General features: G+C 35.6%; 1 protein-coding gene across 11 annotated transcripts in view; it reads right to left on the reverse strand.

Annotated features, from left to right (window-relative positions):
* ATVPS33 (Sec1/munc18-like (SM) proteins superfamily) overlaps nucleotides 1-26255 on the reverse strand; it is a 352047-nt gene that overhangs the window by 300043 nt on the left and 25749 nt on the right. For all 11 annotated transcript variants that reach the window (XM_089798599.1, XM_089798593.1, XM_089798598.1 and 8 more), the window contains exons 5-6: nucleotides 14831-14941; nucleotides 14634-14699 (exon numbers count right to left, since the gene is read on the reverse strand). In XM_089798599.1, the coding sequence (XP_089654725.1) occupies nucleotides 14634-14699; nucleotides 14831-14941 (177 nt within the window). The remainder of the gene's footprint in view (nucleotides 1-14633; nucleotides 14700-14830; nucleotides 14942-26255) is intronic.

Genomic DNA, 26255 nt, shown 5'->3' on the forward strand with positions numbered 1-26255 from the left:
GGGAAAACATTTACCTTCGTTCATTGGATGAGTACATGACAATCTTAAAGTTTGTAGAAGAAGACAGAACTAAAATATCCTTGTCCTATTAGAGAACTACTTTAACGTCTACTGTCAATAAAGTGCTTCCCAATGGCCAAGCCCTCAAGCCATTCATCTATCCTTCATTTACCCTATTTGTTCAATCGATGGTACATCATAAAAGAATAGCATTTACTAATAGGGAGAAGAGTCCCAAGTGTATACACAACATTCATACTTGTGGGTTCTTAAGGAATTACATGCACCATAAACTTTTCCAATCTAACAGAAGGAATTTTAGCATGCAGGTAACTAGTTTAATATATTACCATCATTTTTCTCCATGTTACTGACATTGCTTGTAGGCATTTGTATGCTCTGTGGATCCACTTGCCTTATAATTTATATCAATATATATAAAAGAAATGTCATATAAGAAATGACTACTTGCAGAAAATAATCATCAAAAAGATGAGTGGGGTATAAAAATTATCTGTGCACTAGATATACAATTAATTAAAAAAACCAACTAATACTACAAATTGAAGTTCTAATTACAAAAAATGTGTTGGTTAAGAAATTTGGTAATAAAATATGCCACATACTTAATAATTTGGTCAGTCAAGGGTAACTTGAGGCATAGCATGTCAAAAGCTTTGTAAATCTAAAGCATAACTTTCAAAGTAGAATGGAGTTGACCTTGCAATGTAACAGTGAAAAAGTGGCATAGTTAATGATTATGGAGGATGGAGAGGGGAGTAGGAGGATGCTAAGTAGAATGAGGAGAGGAAAGGAGGAAGAGGAGGAGGAGGCATAGGAGATACAGGAGATCTGGGAGGAGGAGGTAGCAAGAGGATGTGTAAGAGGAGCAAAACGGCCATGCATGCCAATAGAACAGCCAAGTGTTAATACCAAGAATGAGGTCCCTGTTTTATGGCCTCACCTAGAACAAGGACCAAGCTAAAATTCCTTGATCTTCACCAGTCAAAAAAAAAATTATTTTAAGTGTAAGTCCTTAGTTGTATATGTCAGTGTGTTGATTCAATCCCCTTCCTTGTGAATGTTGCCCATTTACACAAGTGAAAAATGTGTGAATTTTGTATATCTTGCAGACTTGTATTTATTCAATATTTGTAATTTGTTGTAAATATGGAGCCACGTGGATAAGGGCAGCCTTCTTGAAAGTGATATCAAGATTCTTTGGGATTATACACTATGCCTCTGCATTTGCATCCAATATCATGACAAACAAATAGCATTTATGTCGTAGGATATGCACCAATATCTATAAAATTGTAAGATGTGTAAGAGAATCTATGATATTTAAGACAATGCAAGAAAGATTTATAAAGTAAGCATAAAAGAACATGGAAGAAAAACTTGATGAGATACATAAGAGAATCTTATAAGAGGTTTGAGTGCACCGAATTGGAGCATCCAAGTTTGGTGGGAGTGTAATATCCCATATCGGATATTCCCCCAAATTTCTGTCAAATAATTTTCTGAAATATAAATAGATAAATTATGCAATTTTTAGATTAACCAGAAAAAACTAGAGAATACCCAGATAAAACAACCTCAGAAATATTATTGCATTCAACCTTCAGCTGTACAATGACATAATCCAATCTTAAATACAGAAGTAACAGTCAAATTGGAAAACTAGAAAAGAAACTGAAGTGCAATTGTGAACTCCATCGCAAATCCACCTCAAGGGATGAGCTGGGTTTTTGTCCAATCCACCGAGAAAAGCCTGAAGGTTTCCGTCCTCAGGTTTCTAAATAGAAAGTTGATAGCTTTCCGAATCTCTCCAAGAGAGATCAGAAATCAAAACATATTCAAGCATGCCAAAAGGAGTTCCTCTTTTGTTCTTTTAAGAAGCAATCTTGTGAACCTGAATGACACTGCTTCACCTATATAATGTGTCATTCTGACAATAACAACACTAAGCTTCAAGCTAAGAAGCAACTCATCATGATACACAATAAGCAAAGCCCTCATCCTGTCAAGACTATGAGAATAGTATTATTTTAGTACTTTAATGGTCATCTTTTATATATAATGTTATTTAGTTAGAAAAGATCGATGACTTGATCTTCTTTAGTTTCTTATTAGAAACTTTCTATGTTGTACATTTGTAAAATTCTTTTTAACGATTATTTGTTAATAAATCAATTTTTTTACCAATTACTTTGCGTAATATGGTATCAGAGCAAAATTTATGTATCAAAAATTTATAATTTCGTCACTGAAATTATTTGTTAAAAACAAATTGAAATTAATCTAACAGTTTTTGGAGAAATTTCTCTAAAAACCAACTAGGGTTTTTTGTGTCTTTTTTTTGCATCAGATGGGCGTCATTGTATATGTTGGTGCTAAATCGTGGCCTATTTTCACCTGATTTTCGTTGCTGCAAATCATGGTGCTCTCCTTTGCCATCCTCTACTAAACGATTAGTGTTTTTGGTCCTTTCTTGCCTACATTCAACGGGATTTTTGAAGCCGTGGTCATTTTTATCAACTTGTGGCCATTGTTTGCACCACTTTTTTTATCAACTTGTTGAAATGTGGGTAAACACTAACCTATTTTTTTTTATCAAATTGTGGTCGGATCTTTGTTTGGGCATTTCGACCCGCTCCTACAATTGTCTTTTGCAATGTCTAGGGTTTCTAATCCACACCAAGACATTTGGCTTCCACCATCATTTTTTAAAGATTTTGTAGTTGGCTAGAGTTTTGTTCAAACCTCTTAGCTATCTTGCCAAATTTGAAAAATGGTTATATACTCTTGGTGGTTTTTTCAAGAGCTCAATTGGGTTGATCTCAGAATTTTTTGGGTACCTCATTTTTAATGCCTCAATTTGTATCAATTGATTTGAATTTGGAATTCAAATTCTTTTTGAGTTTTTACAAGGATTTTTGGCTTGTCTTCGAATTTTCCTAGGTAAAATGAAAACTTTTCTCATAATCTGTGTCAATCATACTTCATTTTTATTTAAGTTTGTACTTGCATTTTCCTTTGTTTTCAGCATAGGGTTTCATGTTTTTGAATCTATATTATCGTCTCTTCTTTGTTTCTCATTTTGGTGCATTGGGAAGCGTGCAAGATGGCATCTTTGACCAACTTAAAATTCGAAGACAACCAGAAATTCAACAACAAAAATTATAACACCTAGAAGCAATGCATGCTGACAATCTTCAAATATCACCGCCTTGATACAATTGTTTTGGACACAAAGTCTCATCCTACCTCAGTCCAAGCAGACTAGGAAAAGTTTGATGATTGCAATTAGGAAGTTTTCATGCTTCTCAAGCTCTTTGTTACAGACAATCGGTTGCCTTAGATTCCTTCTAGCAAGTCTACAGCAGACATCTCGAAGCATCTACAGGAGTTGCACATCCTACAAGAGTTGAGAGTTCTTTCTCAAGAACCAGTTGTTCTCCATCATGATGGATGAACGCATGTCCTTACAGAAGCATCTCATGAAGATTAAGGACATTTGGGATCAGCTCGAAGCTACTGGTTGGAAAATGGAGAAAGAAGATATGATAGCCATCACCTTGAAGAGTCTACCAAAATATTAAGAGCCCTTTATAGAGACTCTCAACATTACTTCTACTAATGTTGATCTAAACTTTCTCGAGTTGTGCACCAAACTTTTGCAACAAGATCGTTGGAAATAACAATTTGATAGCAATACCACCTCATCCTCCCTAAAGCAAGTCTTTTCAGCCAATACCTTCCACAAGGATAAAGGCAACTCTCAAACACTCTCAGCTATCTCAGCAAAAGGGCTACAATCAATCTCTGAATGGTTCAAAGGAGAAGGTGAAGTGTAACTATGGTCACAAATATTGCCATTTGCTTAAGGATTGTCACAATCAATTGGCATCTTAAAAGTGGAAGCAGGAAGGGTTGCAACCTAAAGCCAATGTTATTGAGCACACAAAGCAAAAGAGTCTTCTTTTTACGCCTTCATGGCTAAAAGACTTGCAAACCATGTGGAATCTTCTGCTTGGTATGTAGAGTTTGATGCTTCTCAGCATTTCACTCAGAGATGTGATTGGTCTATAGATTTTTCTTCATTTACTAATTCAGTTAAATTTGAATTAGGTGAAGAGTATATAGTTGTCATCAAGGCAACGTAAATATACAGTCTACTAGGAGGAATCTCATTTTCCTCAATGTATACCATGTTCCTGGCATGGAACTAGAAGTACTCTCTATGAGTTAGTTCACGGGGCATTCTCCTCAGCTTGATGTGGTATTCAACTCACAAAGTATTCTATTGTTGATTATGTGACACACACTACTATAGCTATTGGTATCAAGGATCATGATCCATACAGACTTGTGGATATCGGTGATTCTCTTGTGCATACCTTTACAACAAAATCATCTTCTATCAGTAGTCTTTGGCATCAACAATATGGCAACTTCAACATTCACTATCTAGCTCAACTTGGTCGAGGTGATTTAGTACTTGGCCTACCTAAAACTCAAACTCAAAACCAATGAATTTGTGGAGCTTGTCAAGCTAGAAAGAAACACAAGATGTCGCTCAAGGATGTTGACTCATGGTGAACCTCTAAGGTACTACAGTTGGTCCATGTTGATGTGTGTGGTTCAATGAAAACTCCTTTTGTTACTAGGTGCATGTATTTCATACTTCTTGTTGATGATTTTAGTAGGAAAATGTGGATGCACTTTCTTAAATAAAAATCAGATGCGTTTAATGTATTTCAGAAATTTAAGACCATAGTTGAAAAAGAGTTGGTTGTTCTATTATATCTCTTAGATCTAATAATGGGGTGTGTTTTGTTCTGTTGTTTTCTCTACTTTCTATGATATACATGGCATAAAACGTCGGTTAATCGAGCCATACACTCCTCAACAAAGCGATGTTATAGAGAGTTGCAACCGCACCTTTACAAAAATGGCAATCTATTTGGAGCTTCTCCATTATTGTTTAGGTTTTGACAGCGTAATGGTAGCATCTTTATTTCTCAAAGTATGCCAAGAACTTGCTTGACAAGTTTCATATGCAGGATTGTAAACCTACTTCCACAACTATAGAGAAAGGACTAAAGTTGTCAACTAAGTCCAATTCTCCTATTGTTGATGAAACCACTTACGTGCAACTAGTGGATAGTCTCATCTATCTCATTACCACTAGACCTGATCTCACTTTTACAATGAGCTACATTTCAGGCTTCATGATAGCCCCCAAGGTTGATCATTGGATAGCAACAAAGTGTGTACTTTGTCATGTGGTGGGCACCTCTGACTATGAACATCTTTACACTAGGTGTCATGATTCTAGACTTAGTAGATTCACAAATTCAAATTGGGCAAGTTTAGGCATCAACTTCTTAATATGTGTTCAGTTTGGGATCTGGTGTAATCACCTGAACTAGTAAGAGGAAACATGCAATCTCACTCTAAGGTAGCTTGTGAGGTAGTTTGACTTCGTCAAATGCTTATAGATATGCATTTATCTCAAGCAAGCCCTACTCCCTTGCTCTCTAATAATCATGGAGTGCTGAAACTTGACAAGAACCTAGTCATCCATGAAGGAATCAAACATGTGGGCGTTCATTGTCATTACAATCGACAGTTAGTTGAGGACAACACAATTTCCTTGCAGTGCGTTCGAACAACAGATTAGACTACAAAGATTCTCACCAAGCCTCTTGGTCTAGATAAGTTTGTTAAATTCAAGAGATAGCTTGATGTTGTCGACATATTGATCATTAGGGGCGGTTATTAGAATATTATACTTTTATTACTTTAATGGTCATCTTTTGTATATTATGTAATTTAGTTAGATAAGATCAATTACTCCATCTTCTCAAGTGTCTTATTAGAAACTGTTCGATCATTTGTATAAATTTTTATAATGATCTATTTGATCATTTGTTAATACACGATATGTTCTACCAATTACTTTGTGTAATAAATGCCTAGATCCAAATCAGTCTATCCACCGATCCTCGGAGTAGAAATAGATGTTTATCATTCAACCATCTTCTTGTAACAGCCATTTGAATAGGTAGTCCACCCAACAAATGCCAAAAATACCTCCAATATGCACAAAGATGAACCCATTAGGCCAACAAATGTTGCTGCTATAAAATATGCTAACATTGAGAATGGTGTTAAAGGTGTCACAATTCCCATGTATAGGAAAGAAATCCATCTCATGTACAATATCTAACACATAGTCATGTCTCTGTAAAAGCCCATGCAAGTCAATAACTCGTATAGACCAAGTCAAATATAAAAATGCAATGGAAGACCAAGCATAGTAGCCACTAATAACTGATGTATGGATGAAAATAAAATCACCCACCAATAAGTAAACAGCCACCATATCATAAGGACTCAAAGACTAATCTATAGATGAGTTGTAGGAGTCTTCATTACTCATCAAAGATAATGCAGCAAATTCTGATTCACTACAAGTGTAATCATTCAAACCAACATCTCCAGCGATGAAAGGATCATCATCAAATGAAATTTCAGAACTGGTATCACTTGGTTTATCCTCGTCCTTGTGTGGAAAAAGTGTTACCTCATGATATTGTGAAGGCATATAACTGTTGTTGCAAAAAACAGAATTCTTGTGGTTTTCTTTTGCCATTATTCAATTTGTCTCAAGCGCAACATCTTCTAACCATGGAAGACTTGTGATCATCGTAGTCTCTTGGCTGAAACTACCTTGAAATCTGCCAATGGAACTTATCATATCAACTCTTTCATTGTTGCATATCAGTGCCTCATACATACATTATTCATCAAAAACTCTTGTGTTTGACTTCTTACTGGTCCTTTTGTCCTTCTTCAGCATAATTTATTGAATAGTTTAAGTGGAAATATTATGCTCACTTTCATTTTCACCCAGGGTATTGATCCCTTCAAAAACTTGTATGAGTTCCTTTGGTTTTAGAATTAAGACGATCTTCCGTGTGAGTGGTTGTCATAAAATTTTGATTTTCAGCCTGGTATAATATGTAATGTCTAGCTCATGTATACAAGTTTGGACAGCCCTTGGGTTGGGAGAGTTTTGGTTATCTGGTGCACTATTTTCAAATTCATTTAAAAAGTTTGCTTGCATCACTAAATGCATAGCCTTATCTTTTATTATGTCATCATTTCTGAATGATTCATCATCCTGGGAGGATTCATTTTATTCCCTGGGAACACCAAAATGCTTGTCAATTACAACTTCCAAGTCACCAAATAAGAGCCGAGTATATCCATTACCATTAACCGTAGCTGGTTCCACTTCTTTGCAAGCTTGAGTATCATTATTTTGGAGCCACACTGTTGGATTCTTATCTTCTTCAACATTGACCTGAACTTCTTGTTGTTCTCACCCATGTGATCAAGTGACCAAGTATGCTGGCATGTGAAACAAAGATGCCCTTTTCTCATTTGGTTCTTGCTCAATCTTATGTTCAATCAAATCCTCTGTGAGCTCATATGTCATAGGTGAGATCTTATGTTCTCTCCAAATTGCCAACAAATTTTATTGCAATTGCTTAAATACGTTATCATCCTCATCCAAGATTAAGGACATGATAGTTTTTATGCAAATCCTTGCATTCTCTAGAAGATGCTCCCTAAATTCCCTTAAGAAACATTGAAACTATTGTAGAATCATTCTTTCACAACTGAGAACCAATATGATGATAAAAAATGTGGCTTTTGCACAAGTTACAAGGTCCTTACTGAAGGTAATGCTTTTGACATCATGAAATCACCATAAGCTGTCCACAACCAGTTGTAAAACCTTTTTCAAGATGCTATCATTATAAGGTGCAACAAGAGCTATTATTCTGATAATGTTACTGAGACAAGAAGCAATCGTTAGTCTCAAATCTTCACATGGATGCTTCATTAACCTGTGTTGGACTAAGGAAGCCATTGAGGTCTGCAAAGCCCAGTTCAACAACCCCAAATTTGACTGGTCCACTTTGGATAAATAAGAATCCAATTCTTCTAGTATTGAAAGAACACCATCCATAGATTTCATAGACTCCAATTGTCATCAAATGATGTACAACCCTTCCCTACTTTTTTCTATAAGGCTCGTAGCTAATAACCATTGAATGTATCATTAAATTCCTTTAAAAAAACATTGCTTTTCAGGTTTTCCATTGTTTTTATTTCATTTTGCTTTCACCAAATTTGATGCATTGAAAATTACCTCTGTTTCCACTGAAATTTTCTGCACCAACACTACTCTATGTTGGTAACAATTCTTCAAATTGTATGTTGTCATTGATATTACACAAATGTCAGTATTAACCGAGCACATTCAGTGTCAACCAAGCAGTCGAGCAATGAAGACATTCAGTATCAATCGAGCAGTCGGGCAATGAAGGACATTTAGTATTAGTCGAGTCTAGTCGGGCAATGAAGAAACCACAATGTCAACCGAGTGGTCGAGCATCAAAGGAATCACAGTGTTCACTGAGTGATTAATCCCAGCATTGACCGAGTATCAGCAAATTACATTTGTTAATTAGTTAACTAATTGAGGCCGACTAGTTGGATGTTTAATGATTATTTGAAAAGGTATTCAAGTCGAATTGACAAAGCTTATGATATATAAGAAAGATCATGAAGTGTAATGAAGTGTGGACGTATCGAATAAGATGGATATGTGATCGAAGAAAAAGGAAGAGTAGGCAAGTGTGGAAGATAAGCAGCAAAGAATATTCTAATCATCAAGGATGCAGAGGTCAAGACAAAACAGAGATTTGAATCTGCAAAGGAAGTTGCTTCATAAATCAGGTCAAATTATTGTTATCTTCTGATCATTGTAGCAATGAAGAAATCTCTTAATAGAGTTGACTTAACAGTCAGATTGTAAATCGTCTAAAAAGGTGACATTTCAAGATTGAAGTGTTTGAAGATTTCTAACCAGGCCACTCCTAACAAGGTGAGCTAAATTCTCTAACAAGGTCATGCTTAACCGTATGTATTGTAACCTTTAACAAGGTTGGTTCCTAACAGGGCTTACTTCATAAGAGTAAAAATATTGTAACTAGTTGCATGGTGGTTTCCCCAAATTGGGCTTCCACGTTAAATCTTGGTGTCATTTGTGTTCATGTTATTTGTTTTATGCTTTATATTTCTACAACTAAGTTACTAAAGGTTAAAATAGATTAACAATCATTAAGACTACTTTGTTAAATGAGTTACAATGAGAACTTAGTTTTAACCGAGATGGATAAAGAATTGCATTATCAGCAAAAAGTTTGATTTGGCAACTAGGGACAAGGAATTATTTTTGTGGTAACTGATTCACCCCTCCCCTCTCAGTTATTCTCTTCATTTCCAACACTCTACTCTATCCTTTCATCTTACAAGAGATTTATCAAACAATTTGCATGTATGCTGATTGGATGTTCCAATTTAAATAGAATTGCTAAGAAGCAATTGATATAGCTCACAGTCTAAATTCATATCAAAATGAAAATGTGAATGAACATAGATCAAAGAACTCCCTAGATTTTTCGTTTTCAAACACATTATCATTTTGTCAAACGGCTTGAGGTGTTTATTGTATAGTCATCAAATTAAGTTTTATGAGCAAAGGTTCCCATCAAACTTAACTTATGTCAGTTATCTCCTCAAGTTCTTCTCACACCAAACTACTTATTGAATCCCTTGAATTCTTTCTTCGCAAATTCAGACATTAGAGTGAAGCCAAGAGCTAGGTACTACCAGCATGTGTATCCGTTCATGGGCAATAAATGGCTGCATTTAGACTGAGCCACCACTACTCCAGCAAGAAGAACACTCACGCAAGAGAAATCAGTTTTCCTTGTGTTGTAACTCCAAAAAACCAAAATGCTGACCTTATTGATATGACAGAGTTCACTGACATGTATAGTGAAATCCATTTGTGCAATATTCTAGTTTCCAATATGATATAATCTAGAAACAGCTCCCTGCCGGAACACATTCACTATGGCTCTATCAAGGAACATTGAGATCATGGAAAATAGTGATCCTTGTTTCAAGAGTTGAACAACCCGTTCAACTATAGTCAATACCAAAGAAATTGAGCAAATTTTACTGTCATACCAGGTATAGGATCACTAACCACCACGTACAGCATTCCACAGGCATGTGTGTCTATGCTTTGACTTTAATAGACGTGATTCATTATAGATAGGACCGTAGGCAGTCAAAAAGTTGCGCAATTTTCAAAGCTCTTATTTTTGAAACAAACCTACACCACCACATGCATCAACAATCAATAAATGTCCAAGAGATATCACTTCAACATTAAGTTTGACTTTATCAACAAACAACCATATATAGGCAGAAGAGTCAACTCATGTACAGGCGTTTAGAGCTTGAATAAATCCTACTCCGTCGACACTCACAGCAAAAGAAGAAATTATTTGATGCCTTCAAGATGTTCGTAATTATGTGCATAGCCCAACATACTTTAGGAAATGAAGCTTGAAAACGGCTCAGCAAGATTCGATTTAACTGTTTTGCGTTACTTCTAACTCCACCGGTAGGGAAAACGACAATGAGAATGTCCTATTAAATATTTATATGCTAACACTAAAGTATTACATTTATTCCGGGAATAAATCAAATGTCCTTTGATTAATTTAGCTTCCTTATATCCTCCGCTCAATAAGATTTACAAAAGGTGCCTCAACATGCCATGTAAATGGCATACAATAATATGTATTTGAATAAGGGACCTACAATTTCAAACAATTTGGGCATTTTTGGCATGTCACCAGCAAAATTAACCCTTGCCAAAATAATTAACACAATGATTTTATTGCCTCTGATGCTCAATAAGATAGCTTGGAAAATTAATATTCATGTTTAAGTCTTTGATAATGCAAATGTGAAGACTTCTCCTTCTGAACCTCATAAGCTGGCAAAAGAACCACCTCTGGAAATTTATCTCTAGTAACGCTTCACAGACTAGTAGGAAAACCAACTCTAATACCATTGTAATATCCCCAACCAGATATTTCCCCAAAATTCTCTCAAATAATTTTCTGAAATATTAATAGATAAATTATGCAATTTTTAGATAAACCAGCGCAGACTAGAAAATACCGAGATAAAACAATCTCACAAATATTATTGCATTCAACCTTCACCTGTACAATGACATAATCCAATCTTAAATACACATGTAACAGTCATATTGGAAAACTAGAAAAAAACCTTGGCTTGGCTCATCATAGTGTCCCCAAAAGGTGGACTCATCATGTGGGACATTAGAATTTGAGCAGGCAAATTTGACCCCCTAAATTGGGCACCTTGGCTTGGTCCATGCTTTTGGAAACCACTTAGGTTTCCTAAGTTTTTCCTCACTCTATATACTGGATTCTTGCAATGGAAGTTAGACACATGTAAATTAGTGTAAAAACCCTTTGCCGGCTATAACTTAATAACACCAATTTCGTTTACCGAATTTATAGTTTGGCCATGTTAAAATATTTTTTTCTCATTTATTCAATATTTCCCAAGTCCAATATGCAGGAATTTTGAAATGAAGAAGTAGAATCAGATTATCATTGCAAGGAAATTCTTTTATTTTAATTGAGAACCTTAAATCAGAATTTCATAAATAACTATGGGCACCTGGACTTCAGTCAAATATGCCTAGCTGGGCTGCCAAATGTCCTTCCTTAACTGCCAATGCCCTTGCCATCAACCAATGTGCAGGTCACTGGGCACGTGCAAGCGACTTACTGCTGTGATATGTCACCCTTTCTGCCTCAGTACGGCTGCCCCTGTAAACTCGCACAGGCTTATAGCTTTGATTGCCCACGCTGTTGGTTAAAACTGGAAACACCGGCCCGTACAAATGTTCCAACCTCCTTAGATACAATCACGACTTTCAAATGATGAATCACAAGTCACAACAATGGCCGCCAGTTATGGAGAATGATCATAGACTGTACAAAAATTCGTATGGTCTCCCAATTGAACCACAATCTCTTAATTTGCAGGTCTGCATTTCAGATTTGTGTACGTTTCCCTTGAACAGCAGCGCCAACTTGTGATATCAGCACTCCTTCCTCAATACAAATTGCAGGCACTGAGAATCACAAAACTTCAAACAATTCGCAGGTGATGAGAATTATAATATCTCCCTTCAACAACAATTGAACTTCTTTGGCAATAGACCTCTCCTTAGCCATAGTTCTAACAGTAGGAGAATTCAACAATTTGTTATACCACAGCAACAATTTGCAACAACACTCGGAACAATCCACAGAAACCTCACACAAACCCTCAGCCAGACAATCAATGAGGAAAATATATAATTTAGGATTATTCTTCTCCCTAGATACAGAAGATACAGTAGGAGAAAGTTGGCCAATTGTATACTTCAGCAAGGGCTCAAAAGTCAAAAATCAAGAAAAGCCATGAAGGCACAAAGAAAAATATGTATTCAAGCATGCTTTTTCCCAATGAAATGAGCTCCTATTTATAAGCTCTCATTGGTAGAAGTTCCCATAAAACTCCACTTTAGAAATCGTGGAAGTTTCCCAAAAGAACTCAACGCTAGAAACTTTCCAACTTGTTTTTTTAGAAATATCACTTAAAGTCATTATTATAATAATGCAACTCAAAAAATAACTAATTAAGAGCTCAAACAATTATTAACCCGATCAATTGTAGATGACGACCAACTGCCAAAGCCACCCACTGCACTGCCAAAAATAGTAAGTTCACAATTGGAACCCCCAAAACATCTTGTCAGCTCACAAGGGTTGCTATGATGAGCTAACTCCATCAACTGCATAGACTCGCCAAAAATGGGGACATTACAATTAGCGAGGATTAACAAAGTTTCTCCAAATATAGGTTAAAGATCTCTATCAAAGAGTTAATACTCTAACAATGTATTGTAATCTGTGTCATACTTAATACATTAATTGCTATTTGATATTGGATTTTTTTGGCAAATACATTTTCCCAACATGCATCTTGTTTTCTGTGTTGTTCATTATTATTGAAATTGTTTGATCTGTATTTGCATACATTTTTTGTCGTATAAGGTTAGTGTAGACTTTCTGGAGTTTTTCCTAGTTTCCCTCCAAAACACCATACAAAAAAAGACTGTACATGGATAGTAGTCATTAAGGGGATTAATTGAGTACTAGAACACAACACATAGTGAGAAATCCCACAAAAAACAGAAAACAATACCATCTTACAAAAGCTCTGGTTTCAAAACATTACATTAATGGCATATTTCACATTGACATTAATTGTGAGTTGGTATTTCCTAATCTACACATGCCAAAAGCTTTGCCAATACAAAAGCATGAATTTTGTGGTGTGGAACCCTAAAATGATGGGTCACCATACATGCAGCAAAGCTTTGCCAATACAGAAGCATGTCTTTTGGGGTGCAAGTCTCTAAATTAATGGGTTTCCTCTTCTTTCTTAAACAAACATCATATAGAGGTGCTTGTGTACATTTCAGGCCTGCCTGATTCATGATCATAACTAACATACAAGATTCAAGCGTCATAGAAGAAATGACAACTCATAAAAACAGTCATCATAACTTATCAATATTAAAATCCTGTAAGTGAAAAATTCTAGAAACATTAAAAAAAAATCTCAACACTATAGAAGTTTCAATAACATACAATTAACAAGCTGTTACGATCAATTCATTTATTATTAAGCCCTTACAATATCTTCAAACATACAAATTCATCAACAATTATATCTACACTAGAAGAAGGCAAAAAAATCTATAGCATCAAATTACTAAAATAGAAACAAAAATGTAATTGTGTGATTATGAGTCCAATGGGTCAATAGTTATGACTTATATGTACCCAACCATCATACTAGCCAACTGCTTAATTCCTTCAAATTTTTTTAAAAAAACTGAATAAAGACATAAAGGTGCAAGCCCTTATGCATTGTATATTATATCCGGTATTATAGAATAAAGTTCTGATAGTTTGCAATGATGTTCTCATGGGTTGCAATATAATGAACAGATTCTGTTCATTTAAAGAAGAAATTTGCTATTCTGATTTCTGTAAGACAACAAACACAAACATGACTGGAAAAATAGGAGGAATGCATACCAGCGCACTCACTTATTTCTCTAGATCACAATACATACATTTTTAGAAGAGCATAATATGATGGCATCCTTTGATCATCCCTTATTGCTAACTTGCTAATGATTTTATGCAACCCCACCTGTTAACAATTTGCTTATTATATCCAGGCATGGGTGAGTGAACTGTGCAAGTGATTCACATTTATACATGTCAAGATGCATGTTAAGTGAATAAACCTTCCACTGGGAGATGATGCAGACTCTTGACATTCTTTTCCAGAAGTAACATAAAACTTTGATCAAAAGAATCAGAAAAATATATCAGGAAAAACAAAAAAATCAATGAACCTCAATGTCTAAACTTTGCCATGCATAGGGCACTAGGCATATGAATTGTTTTTTGGCATATGAATTGTTTTTTGGCCATTTCCTGATACTTCCAAGCAGTTCTTTGAGTATTGGGAAAAAATAAAGGAGAAGATAGATACGTAGGAATTAATACTGCAAAAATAACCTGAAGCTTGTGGATAGCTTTTGCAACATGCCAAAGTGAACTTGTATCACCATCAACTTGACACTCCTGTCATCAACAAAATACATGATGTTAAACATATTTTACATCTAAAAATGACACTTCCATATTTTGTCATGAGGAAAACACAAAATAACAGGAATAGTGTGTCATGGAAGGAGACCATCTAGAAAACTTACTTTGTATGCCAATTCAAGCTCAAAAGAAAGAACATCTTCATCAACCGGTATTATGTATAAGGGATACTCTACAATTTTGACCATCGCATGTACCTTCTCCTCTTGTAAAATCTGTCCATGGCATAAATATCCACTTTTATTTAACTTAAAAAAGTGATGATGTGCATAGTTTCTCTATTATCTAAAGCATAATGAATTATACTTTTTGATGTGTGCTTTCTCTACTTAATTGTAACATAGTTGTCCTCCAAAAGTCTGTAAATCTTAAACAACTTTACCAGAAAAACACAAAGTTTAAACATGTTGAAGTTCTAAAACAGCGTTAGGGGAATTTCTGAAGCATAATCCACCAAAGTATATCTACAGTCAATGGATCAAGAACATCTTCAATGGCAGTATAACTCGGGTTTCTGCCAAAAAAGGCAAACTAAACTTGTCAAACATTACTATATGACTATAAACATAAAACTATTTCATAATTTTAAAGTACTCCATTTTGTGGCCATGATCTTCCGACTGATATCAATTAGCATTGACTTGTGTGAAGCTTCACCTTCCACACCCAATGCAGCTAAATAGTAATTGTTGATCCATACTAAAATATTCCATGGGGACAGGTCCCCCAAGATAAAAACCCCCTCATTAATAGGATGAGGACATCCTCAGGAAGGAAGTACTTGGAGGGGATGTCCTCTTGTGTTGAAAAGACACAAGCCCCTATTGCAAATGGGGACCCCCACTTTTTTTGCTTTTTAGGTTAGTAACTTGTTAATTTAGTCTTTAGTTTGGCAATATTTTTAAGTCTAAAAGTGTAATGTCCCCATTTTTGTCGACATCGGAGTTTGAGAGATTAGCATATTATTGTGATCCTCGTATGCTAATTATTGTGGAGATAGGATCTTTTGTGGTAGTATCTTGGCTTGGGAGGGTCTTATCTTCTCCACAATTTAGCAAGCTATAGGTTGGTCTTCGTTTGGCTCAGATTGGACTTTGTTTGGGCTTAGTTTTGTGTACTTACTATTTGTGAAAAATTGGCGTTGATCGAGATGGACCCTTTCTATTTTTGGAAAGTGCATTTGGTCACATGGAGAAATAATAGGTATCACTCCTATTTCAGACAACATATTTAAATGATGAGTATTTTGGGAGTTACTATATTTTTAGTGGCCAAATTATTATTAAATAATTAAATGGCTTGTTATATAGTTATAATTTCACTTTATAATTTTACTTAAGTTGAAGGTTGAGTTATTATTGGAAAGAGCCATTTATTAATTAGTTAAGCCAAGTCAAGTGAGGACTCTAATGGAAGCTTCTAATTAATATTGTGTGGTGAAACTTCTTGAGTGAAGTTACATTTTGGCAACAAAAGGGCATCTAGAGGTTATAAATACAAGTCCATTTGTTGAGAAAAGCATGCTTGAATGTATATTTGCTTTTATTGCCTCAGTGGCTTTCCTGAGGTTCTGATTTTCAAATCCCTTGCTGAGGTATAAGGGTTTGATCTGAGGTTTTGCTCCATTGCTGAAGTATAGTGGGGGTTGGTTTCTTGTGAATTTTGTTCCTAAAGATTGCTTGAAGTCACTGATGAGGTATAGCAGTTTCATTAGGTAAATCTCCTTACTATGATTATCTGTGACTGGGAGATTGAAATTGTAAATTCTGAGAAATAATTTAGTGTCTTCCATTGCTGTATTATTGTTTCTTGGAGGACCGTTATACTGAGATTTCAAAGGTGTTGGAAATCTGGTATGTTCTGGGGCTGCCTTTAATGTGTTTACAATGATGATCTGAGCGCTCAAGGGATTCCGTTTGGACACCAGATATCCTTTGCATTTGGTGTGGTTTTACACTGCTAATATACTTGAGTCTGGAGGTTACTTGAATTTTACAAACAGGGGGTCCATTGACTGAATTTTGGACGCCCAATTTCCTACAATCTGCAAGTCGATCTGCAGGTTATTGATCCTTGGGTGGATTTTTCTAATCTGCTGGTGCTTGTATTTGGTGCAGCACTAAGCAATTTGGGCAGTGATTTCAGACTCATATCTGCCTACCTGTGAATGCTCAGGCTGGGTGAGTTAATGTTGCAAGTCTGAATGCAATCCTGGGAATTGGGAAAATTATTATAGTTGGAACTGAATCTGATCAGACCTGTGTGCAAATACCTGGGCAAGCATTTTTGCCATTAGTCACGTCTAGTCTGAATAAGACGGCAATCAACCTACAAACATTGGTTTGGAAATTTGACAAGCAGGTGCCAAAAATAGTTAGTTGTAATTCTCTATTTTCTGATTGCCAATAAAATTGTTATCTGATAATTGTGTGAGGATTTTCAGAATTATAACAACTGATTGGAATTACCTATTGTCAATTCAAAAGTTCATAATTGTGTTTTCTACTTTCATGCAATACATGTGAATTTTCATGATACAACACAATGGTCTGCAAGTTTACAATACCAGACCCACCATATTTCAGTAACTAGCTTTGTCATAATATAAAAGTTTTGCTTATATATATCCAGTTTCTTGAGGATTGGTATTTTAAGATACAGGAGAAGCTGCAATTTTAAAGCAATTGAAGACATATTCCCTCCATTAGATGTTGTGAGCCGGTGATAAGGTAGAAAGTTTGAGCACGGCTGAGATGCAGGTCAATTCCCAGTTGCATGTCAGGATCTTGTAGAGATTTAGAGGTTTTGACTGTCAAGTCATGATCCACACACTTCGTGAAACCTTTGGTTTGATTCCAAGCAAGGATCCTAACGCCTACCAGATTTCTGACTTGGAGTGAAAAATTTGTCCAAGCAAACCCCTAAATTCTGATTTGAACATGATGAATTTATAATGCTTGGTTAACAATTCAGCTCCACTTTGGCGAAAAAGCTTAGGCAAACATAGAAAATGGATTGTCTATCAAAATTCCAAAGAAGTGTACACATCTGGAGGATGTTTTATTATAAAAATATCTTAATTTTGTTCACATTCATTAGTTCATTAACTTAACACAAATCTTTCCTCTTGTTTTGCGAGGACACATGGTGAAGGTGGTACAAGTGAAGATGGCAAGCAAGAAGATGGTGAGGGAAAGCATTTCATATGCATGGAGATGATTACAACACCAAGGTCAACATGGGAACATCAAACAAGGCTGTTGCAAGTCATTTATCAAGCAAGCAAGAAGATTAAAATGCGAAAACAAAATGGAGTTGCAAATGCAATGGCCTAAGTCAAAAACAACATAAAAAAGAATTGAAAGAGCAAGGAAAGTGAATAAGTTCTACAATTGAAGGACAAAGGTTGCAACATCAAGATGAATATAAATGAAACCACAAGGCAGGCATTATAGATATTTAGATCAATGTTGTCTATCCAAATTGTTGGAAACCTCAACCAAGGGTGAATTAGTATAAGAATTAAAAAGCACTAAGTGATTCCATGGAGTAAAAAGCACACGATTATACTGATAGTGGGGTGAATTAGTATAAGAATTATTTTTACTTATTTAAACTTAAATTATCACAATGGCATTAATTACTGAATGATTACACACAAGTGAACACAACAACACATTATTAAGTCCCGACTTGTGTGGTTTTTCTCCATTGCATATAATCAAAATCCCGACTCCGTTGCTGATTGAAACATAGTCGCTGCTGCATATACAATGCCATTTTGGAAAAGTCAACCAACTTACTAATCGCTGCCTGAATAAATTAATTGTTTAATTCCATCACCCCATCTAGTTATCGCTGTTCCATGCTGAAACTATTTATGCAGTCACCATTTCGATGTTCTCTATCATACCGATGAACTTCACTATATTTATGCTGCTGATAAGATATACTACATCATTCCTAATACAAATTGCTTCTTTATTTTTTGTCTTTCACCAAACAAACTGCTGCTTTGACCATCTACATAATTGTTGACTCATCCAAATAAAATCGCTGATAATTTATATTCCATCATTTTTATAGAATTTTGCTTGCCTCTCTATTTCTTTGACCACTTGTGTGTGTATTACTTCCAATATTGTTGTCCTTGAAAAAGGTATGTGGACTTCATTCACATTCAATACCTTTTCAGCAGATGATGGTGTTTGCTTTCTTTTTCTTTTAGGATTCTTTTAAATATTGTTGTTTCCTTTTTGTGTTTTGCTATATAAAGTCTGTAATTATTTCAATCTTATGTCTATTATGGTAAAATATTTGTTGTATTAATAAATGATCAAAAAGATCAATATAAAGGAATTTTGTGTACAAAATAGAAAGTTTCTAATAAGAAACTTAAGATCATAGAATCAATCTTATCAACAGAGAATTAAATACACTACTTAATTGACCATTAAAGTAAATAATATAATAATATTTTAATACCCTCCCTTAATGGTCAATCCGTCCACAACACCAACTTGTCCCCTGAATTGAACATACCTATTTGGACCAAGAGGCTTGGTGAGAATGTATGCAATCTGATCCATCGTCAGAACATACTGCAAGTGAACAGTCTCATTTTCAACCAACTCTCGAATGTAATGACAATGAACATCCACATGTTTTGATCTTTCATGGAAGACTAGGTTCTTGGCCAAGTTTGAGCACACCCTGGTTATCAAAGAGCAAGAGAGTTGGGCCTACTTGAGACAAATGCATATCCGTAAGCATCCGACGATGCCAAACTGTCTCACAAGTTGCCTTTACAGCTCTATGATACTTTGCTTCTGTGGAGGAAAGTGAGACTGCATGTTGCTTCTTACTAGTCCAGGTGACTGTACCAGATTCCAAACTAAACACATATCTAGAAGTTAATGTCTTATCATCAACCAAACCTGCCCAATTTGAATCTGTGAACCTATGGAATCTAGAATCATGACTCCAAGTGTAAAGAAGTCTACAATCAAAGGTGCCCTTCACATAACGGAGCACATGCTTCGTTGCTGCCCAACGATCACCCTTGGGGGTTGTCATGAAGCAAGAAATGTAGCCTACTACAAAACTGAGATCAGGTCTAATGGCAGTGAGATAGATGAGACTACTCACTAGTTTCCTATAAGTGTTCTCTTCAACAGGAGGAGAATCAGACTAAGACTAAGATATAATGATGCTGCCAACAGTATGCCAAACCTCAACACCTGGACAATAATGGAGGAGCCTCAAATCTGTCATATCAAAATCCTTGTAGATATCTTGTTTGATTTCTGCTATCAAATGTGTTGAAGTGCCAATAATGATCAAGTCGTCCATTTAGACAACAAGAAAGAGAATATCATCACCAGAACGTTTGATATACAAATTACTGTCGGAAGGGCAATGCTAAAAACCATGAGCAACCAAGTACTGATCAATTTTTATGTACCACGCTTAAAAGGCATGTTTGAGTCCATGGAGTGCTTTCTTGAGTCTACAAACTTGGTGCTCTTTGCCCACAACCTCGAAACCAAAAGGTTGTGTCATGTAGACTTCTTCCTGTAACTCACCATTGAGGAAGGCACTCTTAACATCCATCTGAGGCACTTTCCATCAAAATTGAGCTGCAATGTCAAGAAGATTATTGCGTTTTCATTGTTGAATTCATGGTGAATTACTTGTGTTATTTTGGAGGGTCGCATGCTTTCCTGTCTTCTCGCTTAGAATAGGATTTGCTTATGTTAAGTAGAAGTTGTTTATTTTAAGTACATGAATGAAAGATATTATTGTTGATTCATGGTAAAACCTCAAGTTCATAACTTTTGGTACTTGTCGATTGAAAGTAACGATGCAATGTTAGGCCGAACTCGTTGTAGGCACTTAACTTCAATTGGGAATGTTCATTTAAATTGCATCAAAACTGGATATTTCGATTAGGTATGTTCATTTGGATTGCATGAAAATTGGGTATTTGAATGAATGTTAGCAATTTATAAAATTATCTACACGCCCCTAGAAGATTGCACCTTCTCATGCATAGTTGTTTAAGTTGGCGAAGCAAGGATTGGTTTAGTTTCACCACATCATCAATAAGCTCTTGCATTGATAGAAAAAGAGATAGAGGTGGCTTCAATTCCTAAACTCATATCATATTTGCACTTTATTTCAAAATTATCAGTAGAAGTCATTGAAGAGATGACATCACCAAATCATTTGCATTTTGAGAGTTGATGTCCATTGAATGAGTAGCATATTTATCATATGAGGTTTTCTTGTTCAAGAGAGGGTAGGATAGTATTTAATTCTACACATTGGGGTGATCATAAAACTCATATAACACATCCCTACACAATCCCACCACCACTACCAAAGATCTAGGGAGTCAAGGATGTTTCCCTTAGGAGGATATGTTTTTGGGACATCCTCTTTTCTCTAGAGACCTTTTAAGGACTCTAGGATAGACCTATGACATCCAAGGGTCTCCTTGAATCTCCTAACCATCTCCAAGATCTACTGTCCCCATGGCAAGAAAATGAAAAAGTCAGTAGTTTTTAAAAAATCTAAAAGTGTTTTCAATCTACATGCCACAAACCCTAATGATCTACGAGCCTCGCCCAAACCCTAAGCACTCACATGAAACCTAGACATTTGCACCTAATTTTAAATCACTCCTAAGTCCAGAATTAGTAAGCACTTAGTTTTGCAAAAATAGTGATGATAGCAAATGCTATAGATGTTTGTGCAATTTAGAAAGCCTTAATTTGTACTCCATGGTAGGATATTTGCCCCGTGATCCCACCTTGTTTTGCAACAAGGAACGCACTAGGGTCATTGAACCTCGTCCCTCTTGGGGAACCTACCCAAGCCCCATAAGATATGCTACCCCTCAACCTCTTTAGGGGTTGAATCCCTAGACCCACATGAGGGGCACTATTAACCTCCACAATTGCAATGCCCCCTCCTTAAATACAATTTTATGCCTGCAATAGATCTTCTCTTTCTTCTTCAATTCCCTTTAGGATGGATAATAGAGAGAATACATAACAAAGAATGATTAATATTATTTAAAACAAGTTGTTTTAAAAGACATAGACAAAGAGGTATGTTTGTTAAGAAAAGGGGTCTATGAGGAAGATCAATCAAGTAAAACCCCAAGGTTTGAAATTGAAGGATGAAAATCTCTCAAGGTTTGAAATTAATGGAAAAAGCCTGTTAGTTTTTGTTCCTAAGTTAGTGAACAACAACCATGATCCAACAGACTCAAACATTTCAAAGGCATTTTAGAAAAGGACAAATCACTGCAGATTGGAGGAAGGTTTGCAGCAGAGATATATTATGATACTAGATAGCTTCTATTATTGTCCATTATTATTTAACAGTTATCTATTTGCAATCTATTGTAAATATTAGAATGTTTATAATATTAAGTTAGTTGTTAGTTTATTGTTAGCTAGAATAGTATGTTTCTATTCTTTACGATAATTTCCTAAGGAAACATCATTTATTCTTTTGTATATATTGATATATCGATCAATGTTAATAACAAACAAGTATTTTACCAATTACTTTGTAATATGGTATCAGATCAAATACTTAAAAAACAAAAAAAAATCATTTTTTTGAAAAATTTCGAATGAAATTTTTCTATCTTCCGAAAAATGATTTTTTTCTATGCATCATTTTTGGGATGTGATTCTTGAAAAAACAAAATACGGTTTTTGTGACTGGGTGTTCTTGTCTGGTTCGTGCATTATGTCTAGTTTTTGCGCACAGCCATTGTTCCTCCATTTTTGTGGCCTCCTTTTGGCAGAACATGTCTATAGTGACACCATTTCTAGGACACGATCTGCAGATATTCAACACTTGCTTGCACTGACTACTTTGTTTGTTGATACTAAAGGTATTATCAAGTTAGCACGGAATTCCTTCTTCCATTAACAAACCAAGCATGTGGATGTTCACTGTCACTACATACAACAACTAGTTGAAGATGGGACAATAGGCTTGCAATATGTTCCTATAGCGGATTAGACTGCAAACATTCTCACCAAGCCTCTTAGTCCAAATAAGTTTGTCAAATTCAAAGGACAACTTGGTGTTGTGAATAGATTAACCATTAAGGGAGGGTATACAATACTAGATAGTTTCTATTATTGATTGTTATTATTTAATGGTTGTCCATTTCTAATCTATTGTACTTCTATTGATAATACTATTAAGATAATATCTTATACTTTCTATAATAGTCAACTACTTGTCTGTAGTCCGTCTTTCAGTCTAGATAGGAATGTTTCCTATCCTGTCTCTTTTTTCTTCAGTCCAGATAGGAATGTTTCCTATCCTGTCTCTAGCTTTGTTTCTAATTCCGTCTTCAGTCTACGTTGTTTCTTTTAGAAACAACGTCCTTGTAATTCTTTATAAGGAACACATTTGTTCCTCTGTTAATCAATCAATCATCCGGAAATCCGTTAATCTGCCAATTCTTCTTGAATCTTGTAACATGGTATCAGAGCTATTACTTAAATTTTTTCGAAAAAATTTATAATTTCTTCTTGAAATTATTTGTTTAAATTTTTTCAAAATTATTTCTATTGAATTTCTCTAAAACCCGCTTAGGGTTTTCGGCCTAGAGAAATTCCCGAACTCGGGTCTGCCTGTGTTTGTTCAGCACACTCTAGCCCCATTCGTCCATGCACATCGATCCTTGAAGAAAAATCTGCCATTTTTTATCAAGAAATCTGAAGTTTTTTCAAGCTTTTTTCAGTTAGGGCCTTTTTTTTCGAAACCCTAATTTTTGGGGTCGAAAAAATATTTTGTTTGCAGATTCTTGGTGGGTTTTTCGAGAGCTCAACTGGGTTGTCGTCAGTTTTTCTGGGTGCCTCGATTTTTGTGCCTCGATTTTCGAGCCAGCGTATCCAGAAAACGACAGCAGATTCCTTCTGGGTTTTTCGAGCTCTCTTCAAGGTCATTCTCTGATTCTTCTGGGTCTTTCGTATTTTTGCCTCGAAGAACGTGCCTTCACAGATTTTCACAGTTTTTCATTGGAAAACGTGCCATGGCATCTCTGACAAATATTCTGCTTGAGCATAATTCCAAATTCAATGGTCACAATTATGGAACCTGGAAGCAGCGCATCATCGCAATCTTCGAATATCGAAACACCGATCAACTTGTTCTGGGTGTTAAGCAACGTCCGACTTCTCCGGGTCCTGATCAAGGCGAAGCTGCATTTTTTGCCTTCTGAATTTGTTTTTGTTTTTCTTGGGTTTGTTGATTTTCTCCTCAAAAATCATTTCAAGTTGTCTGTAATACGCAAGGTTGCGTGAGATTCTGGGTTTGTTGATTTTCTCCTCAAAAATCATTTCAAGTTGTCTATAATACGCAAGGTTGTGTGAGATTCTGGGTTTGTTGATTTTCTCCTCAAAAATCATTTCAAGTTGTCTGTAATACGCAAGGTTGCGTGAGATTCTGGGTTTGTTGATTTTCTCCTCAAAAATCATTTCAAGTTGTCTGTAATACGCAAGGTTGTGTGAGATTCTGGGTTTTACCGTTTTTTCCACAAAAACGAAGTTTTGTAAATGCAACCTATTTTGAGTCATAGCACTCTTCTGGCAAAGCTTCTTGGTTTCAACATTCTGTAGATCCAGGGAGGGTCTCAATTATCACAGAATGTTCCGACATCCGTACGTTGACCATTAAGGGAGGGTATTAAGATAATATCTTATACTTTCTATAATAGTCAACTACTTGTCTGTAGTCCGTCTTTCAGTCTAGATAGGAATGTTTCCTATCCTGTCTCTTTTTTCTTCAATCCAGATAGGAATGTTTCCTATCCTGTCTCTAGCTTTGTTTCTAATTCCGTCTTCAGTCTACGTTGTTTCTTTTAGAAACAACGTCCTTGTAATTCTTTATAAGGAACACATTTGTTCCTCTGTTAATCAATCAATCATCCGGAAATCCGTTAATCTGCCAATTCTTCTTGAATCTTGTAACAAATACTTCTACTAAGCAGATTTATGGTATGTTTAAGAGTGATCACTCTGTATTCCTGCGTGTGTCCAAGTGTTGGGGTCTTGCATGTCCTTTCTCAAACTAGCAGTTTTTCTTTGATTATTTTTGGAGTGGGCCTAGTGAACCTAAAATCACTCACTTTAGATGGCTGTACCTATGATTTGTACCTTGTGTAATAAGCATGAAAGCTTTGACCATGTTTTCTTTGATTGTATTTATGCCAAGAAGATTTGGGCTATTTTCTTTGGGTCTCCAATTGATTGGAATAGTAAAATTGGATTTTCATGGAGTGAAATTATGGCTGGTTGTGTTAAATCATTTGATTTGTATCTTAACAGATTTTGGCTTACTCTTATTAGTGAAATACTATGGCTTCTTTAAAAAGACAGGAACAAGGAAATTTTTCAAAATGACAAAAGGTGTCCTGTTGAGTTTAAACTCATACATTTTTACATAATGTCTCAGGTATCTTTTTGCTTGGAGATTCCAAAGTCTAGATTTATGAAGCTTATGCATGATGGAGCTCTGCAAATATATAAGGCCGCCCAATACATTGTGAAGTTTCAATGCTTTATTACCCAAACAGAGATAGATGATCTCAACAGTCTCATGGAAAAATGCCATCTGGATCCAGACAGTAAAAGTGGTGATCACAACCAACAATATACAGGGAGCATGGAAGAAAGTGGGGCAAATACTTCTTTTCATTTGGCCTCAACGGTGGCCCTTGTTGATATCTCTTTCCAGCAGGGACATGGTGTTCAGAGATCTTAGTCTTTTCAGATCACTTTCAATATTTTTGAAAAGTTCGACTTGCCTTTAAAACTGTCTAAGGCACCTATGTATCGTATGTGCATAGTTTGATAGGGCTAACCCTCTATTCTAATAGGTCACCTCCCTCTATTTTGTAAGTGTCTTTTTTGTGAGGGCTGGTCTATTGTTCTAGTTTTTTCTGTTGTGACTCTCTGATGTTGGATAAACTATTTAAATACAAAAAATATATATTCTAGATATTAGAATGTTTCTAGTATTTAGTTAGTTGTTAGTTTACTGTTTTTTATAAGAGGCTAAAGCCATTGATTAAGTTAACAAAACCAATACAACCCAACTCGAGGGGCACTGAGAGGATGGATGGGGGATAGTCCTCCAGTATTGCCCTATACAGATCCAAATATCCAATGGATTACAATAAATATATAAGAACTCTGGGGGATGATCCCTATAAATCCTCTTGTGAAAAATGTGCCCTTCTTTTAGTGCTACCTGAAAAAAACACAGATCCAACCACCAACCAATACTCTATACTACATGTTAGGAGGTTAGAGAGTATCCACATAACGATTATATACCATCATGATACTTAAGGAAATATATACCACAATAGAAAAAACAATCATAAACTAAAGAAGCTAGGATAAGAAACAAATAAAAATATGTATACTGTTAATAAAACCAGAAAACGCACATGCTATTAATGAAGAAATAGTTTGGAACATGCTAATA

The sequence above is a fragment of the Cupressus sempervirens genome, chromosome 8 (genome assembly GCF_028749045.1).
Source record: "Cupressus sempervirens isolate cs-2001-9-10 chromosome 8, ASM2874904v1, whole genome shotgun sequence".
NCBI lineage: Eukaryota > Viridiplantae > Streptophyta > Pinopsida > Cupressales > Cupressaceae > Cupressus > Cupressus sempervirens.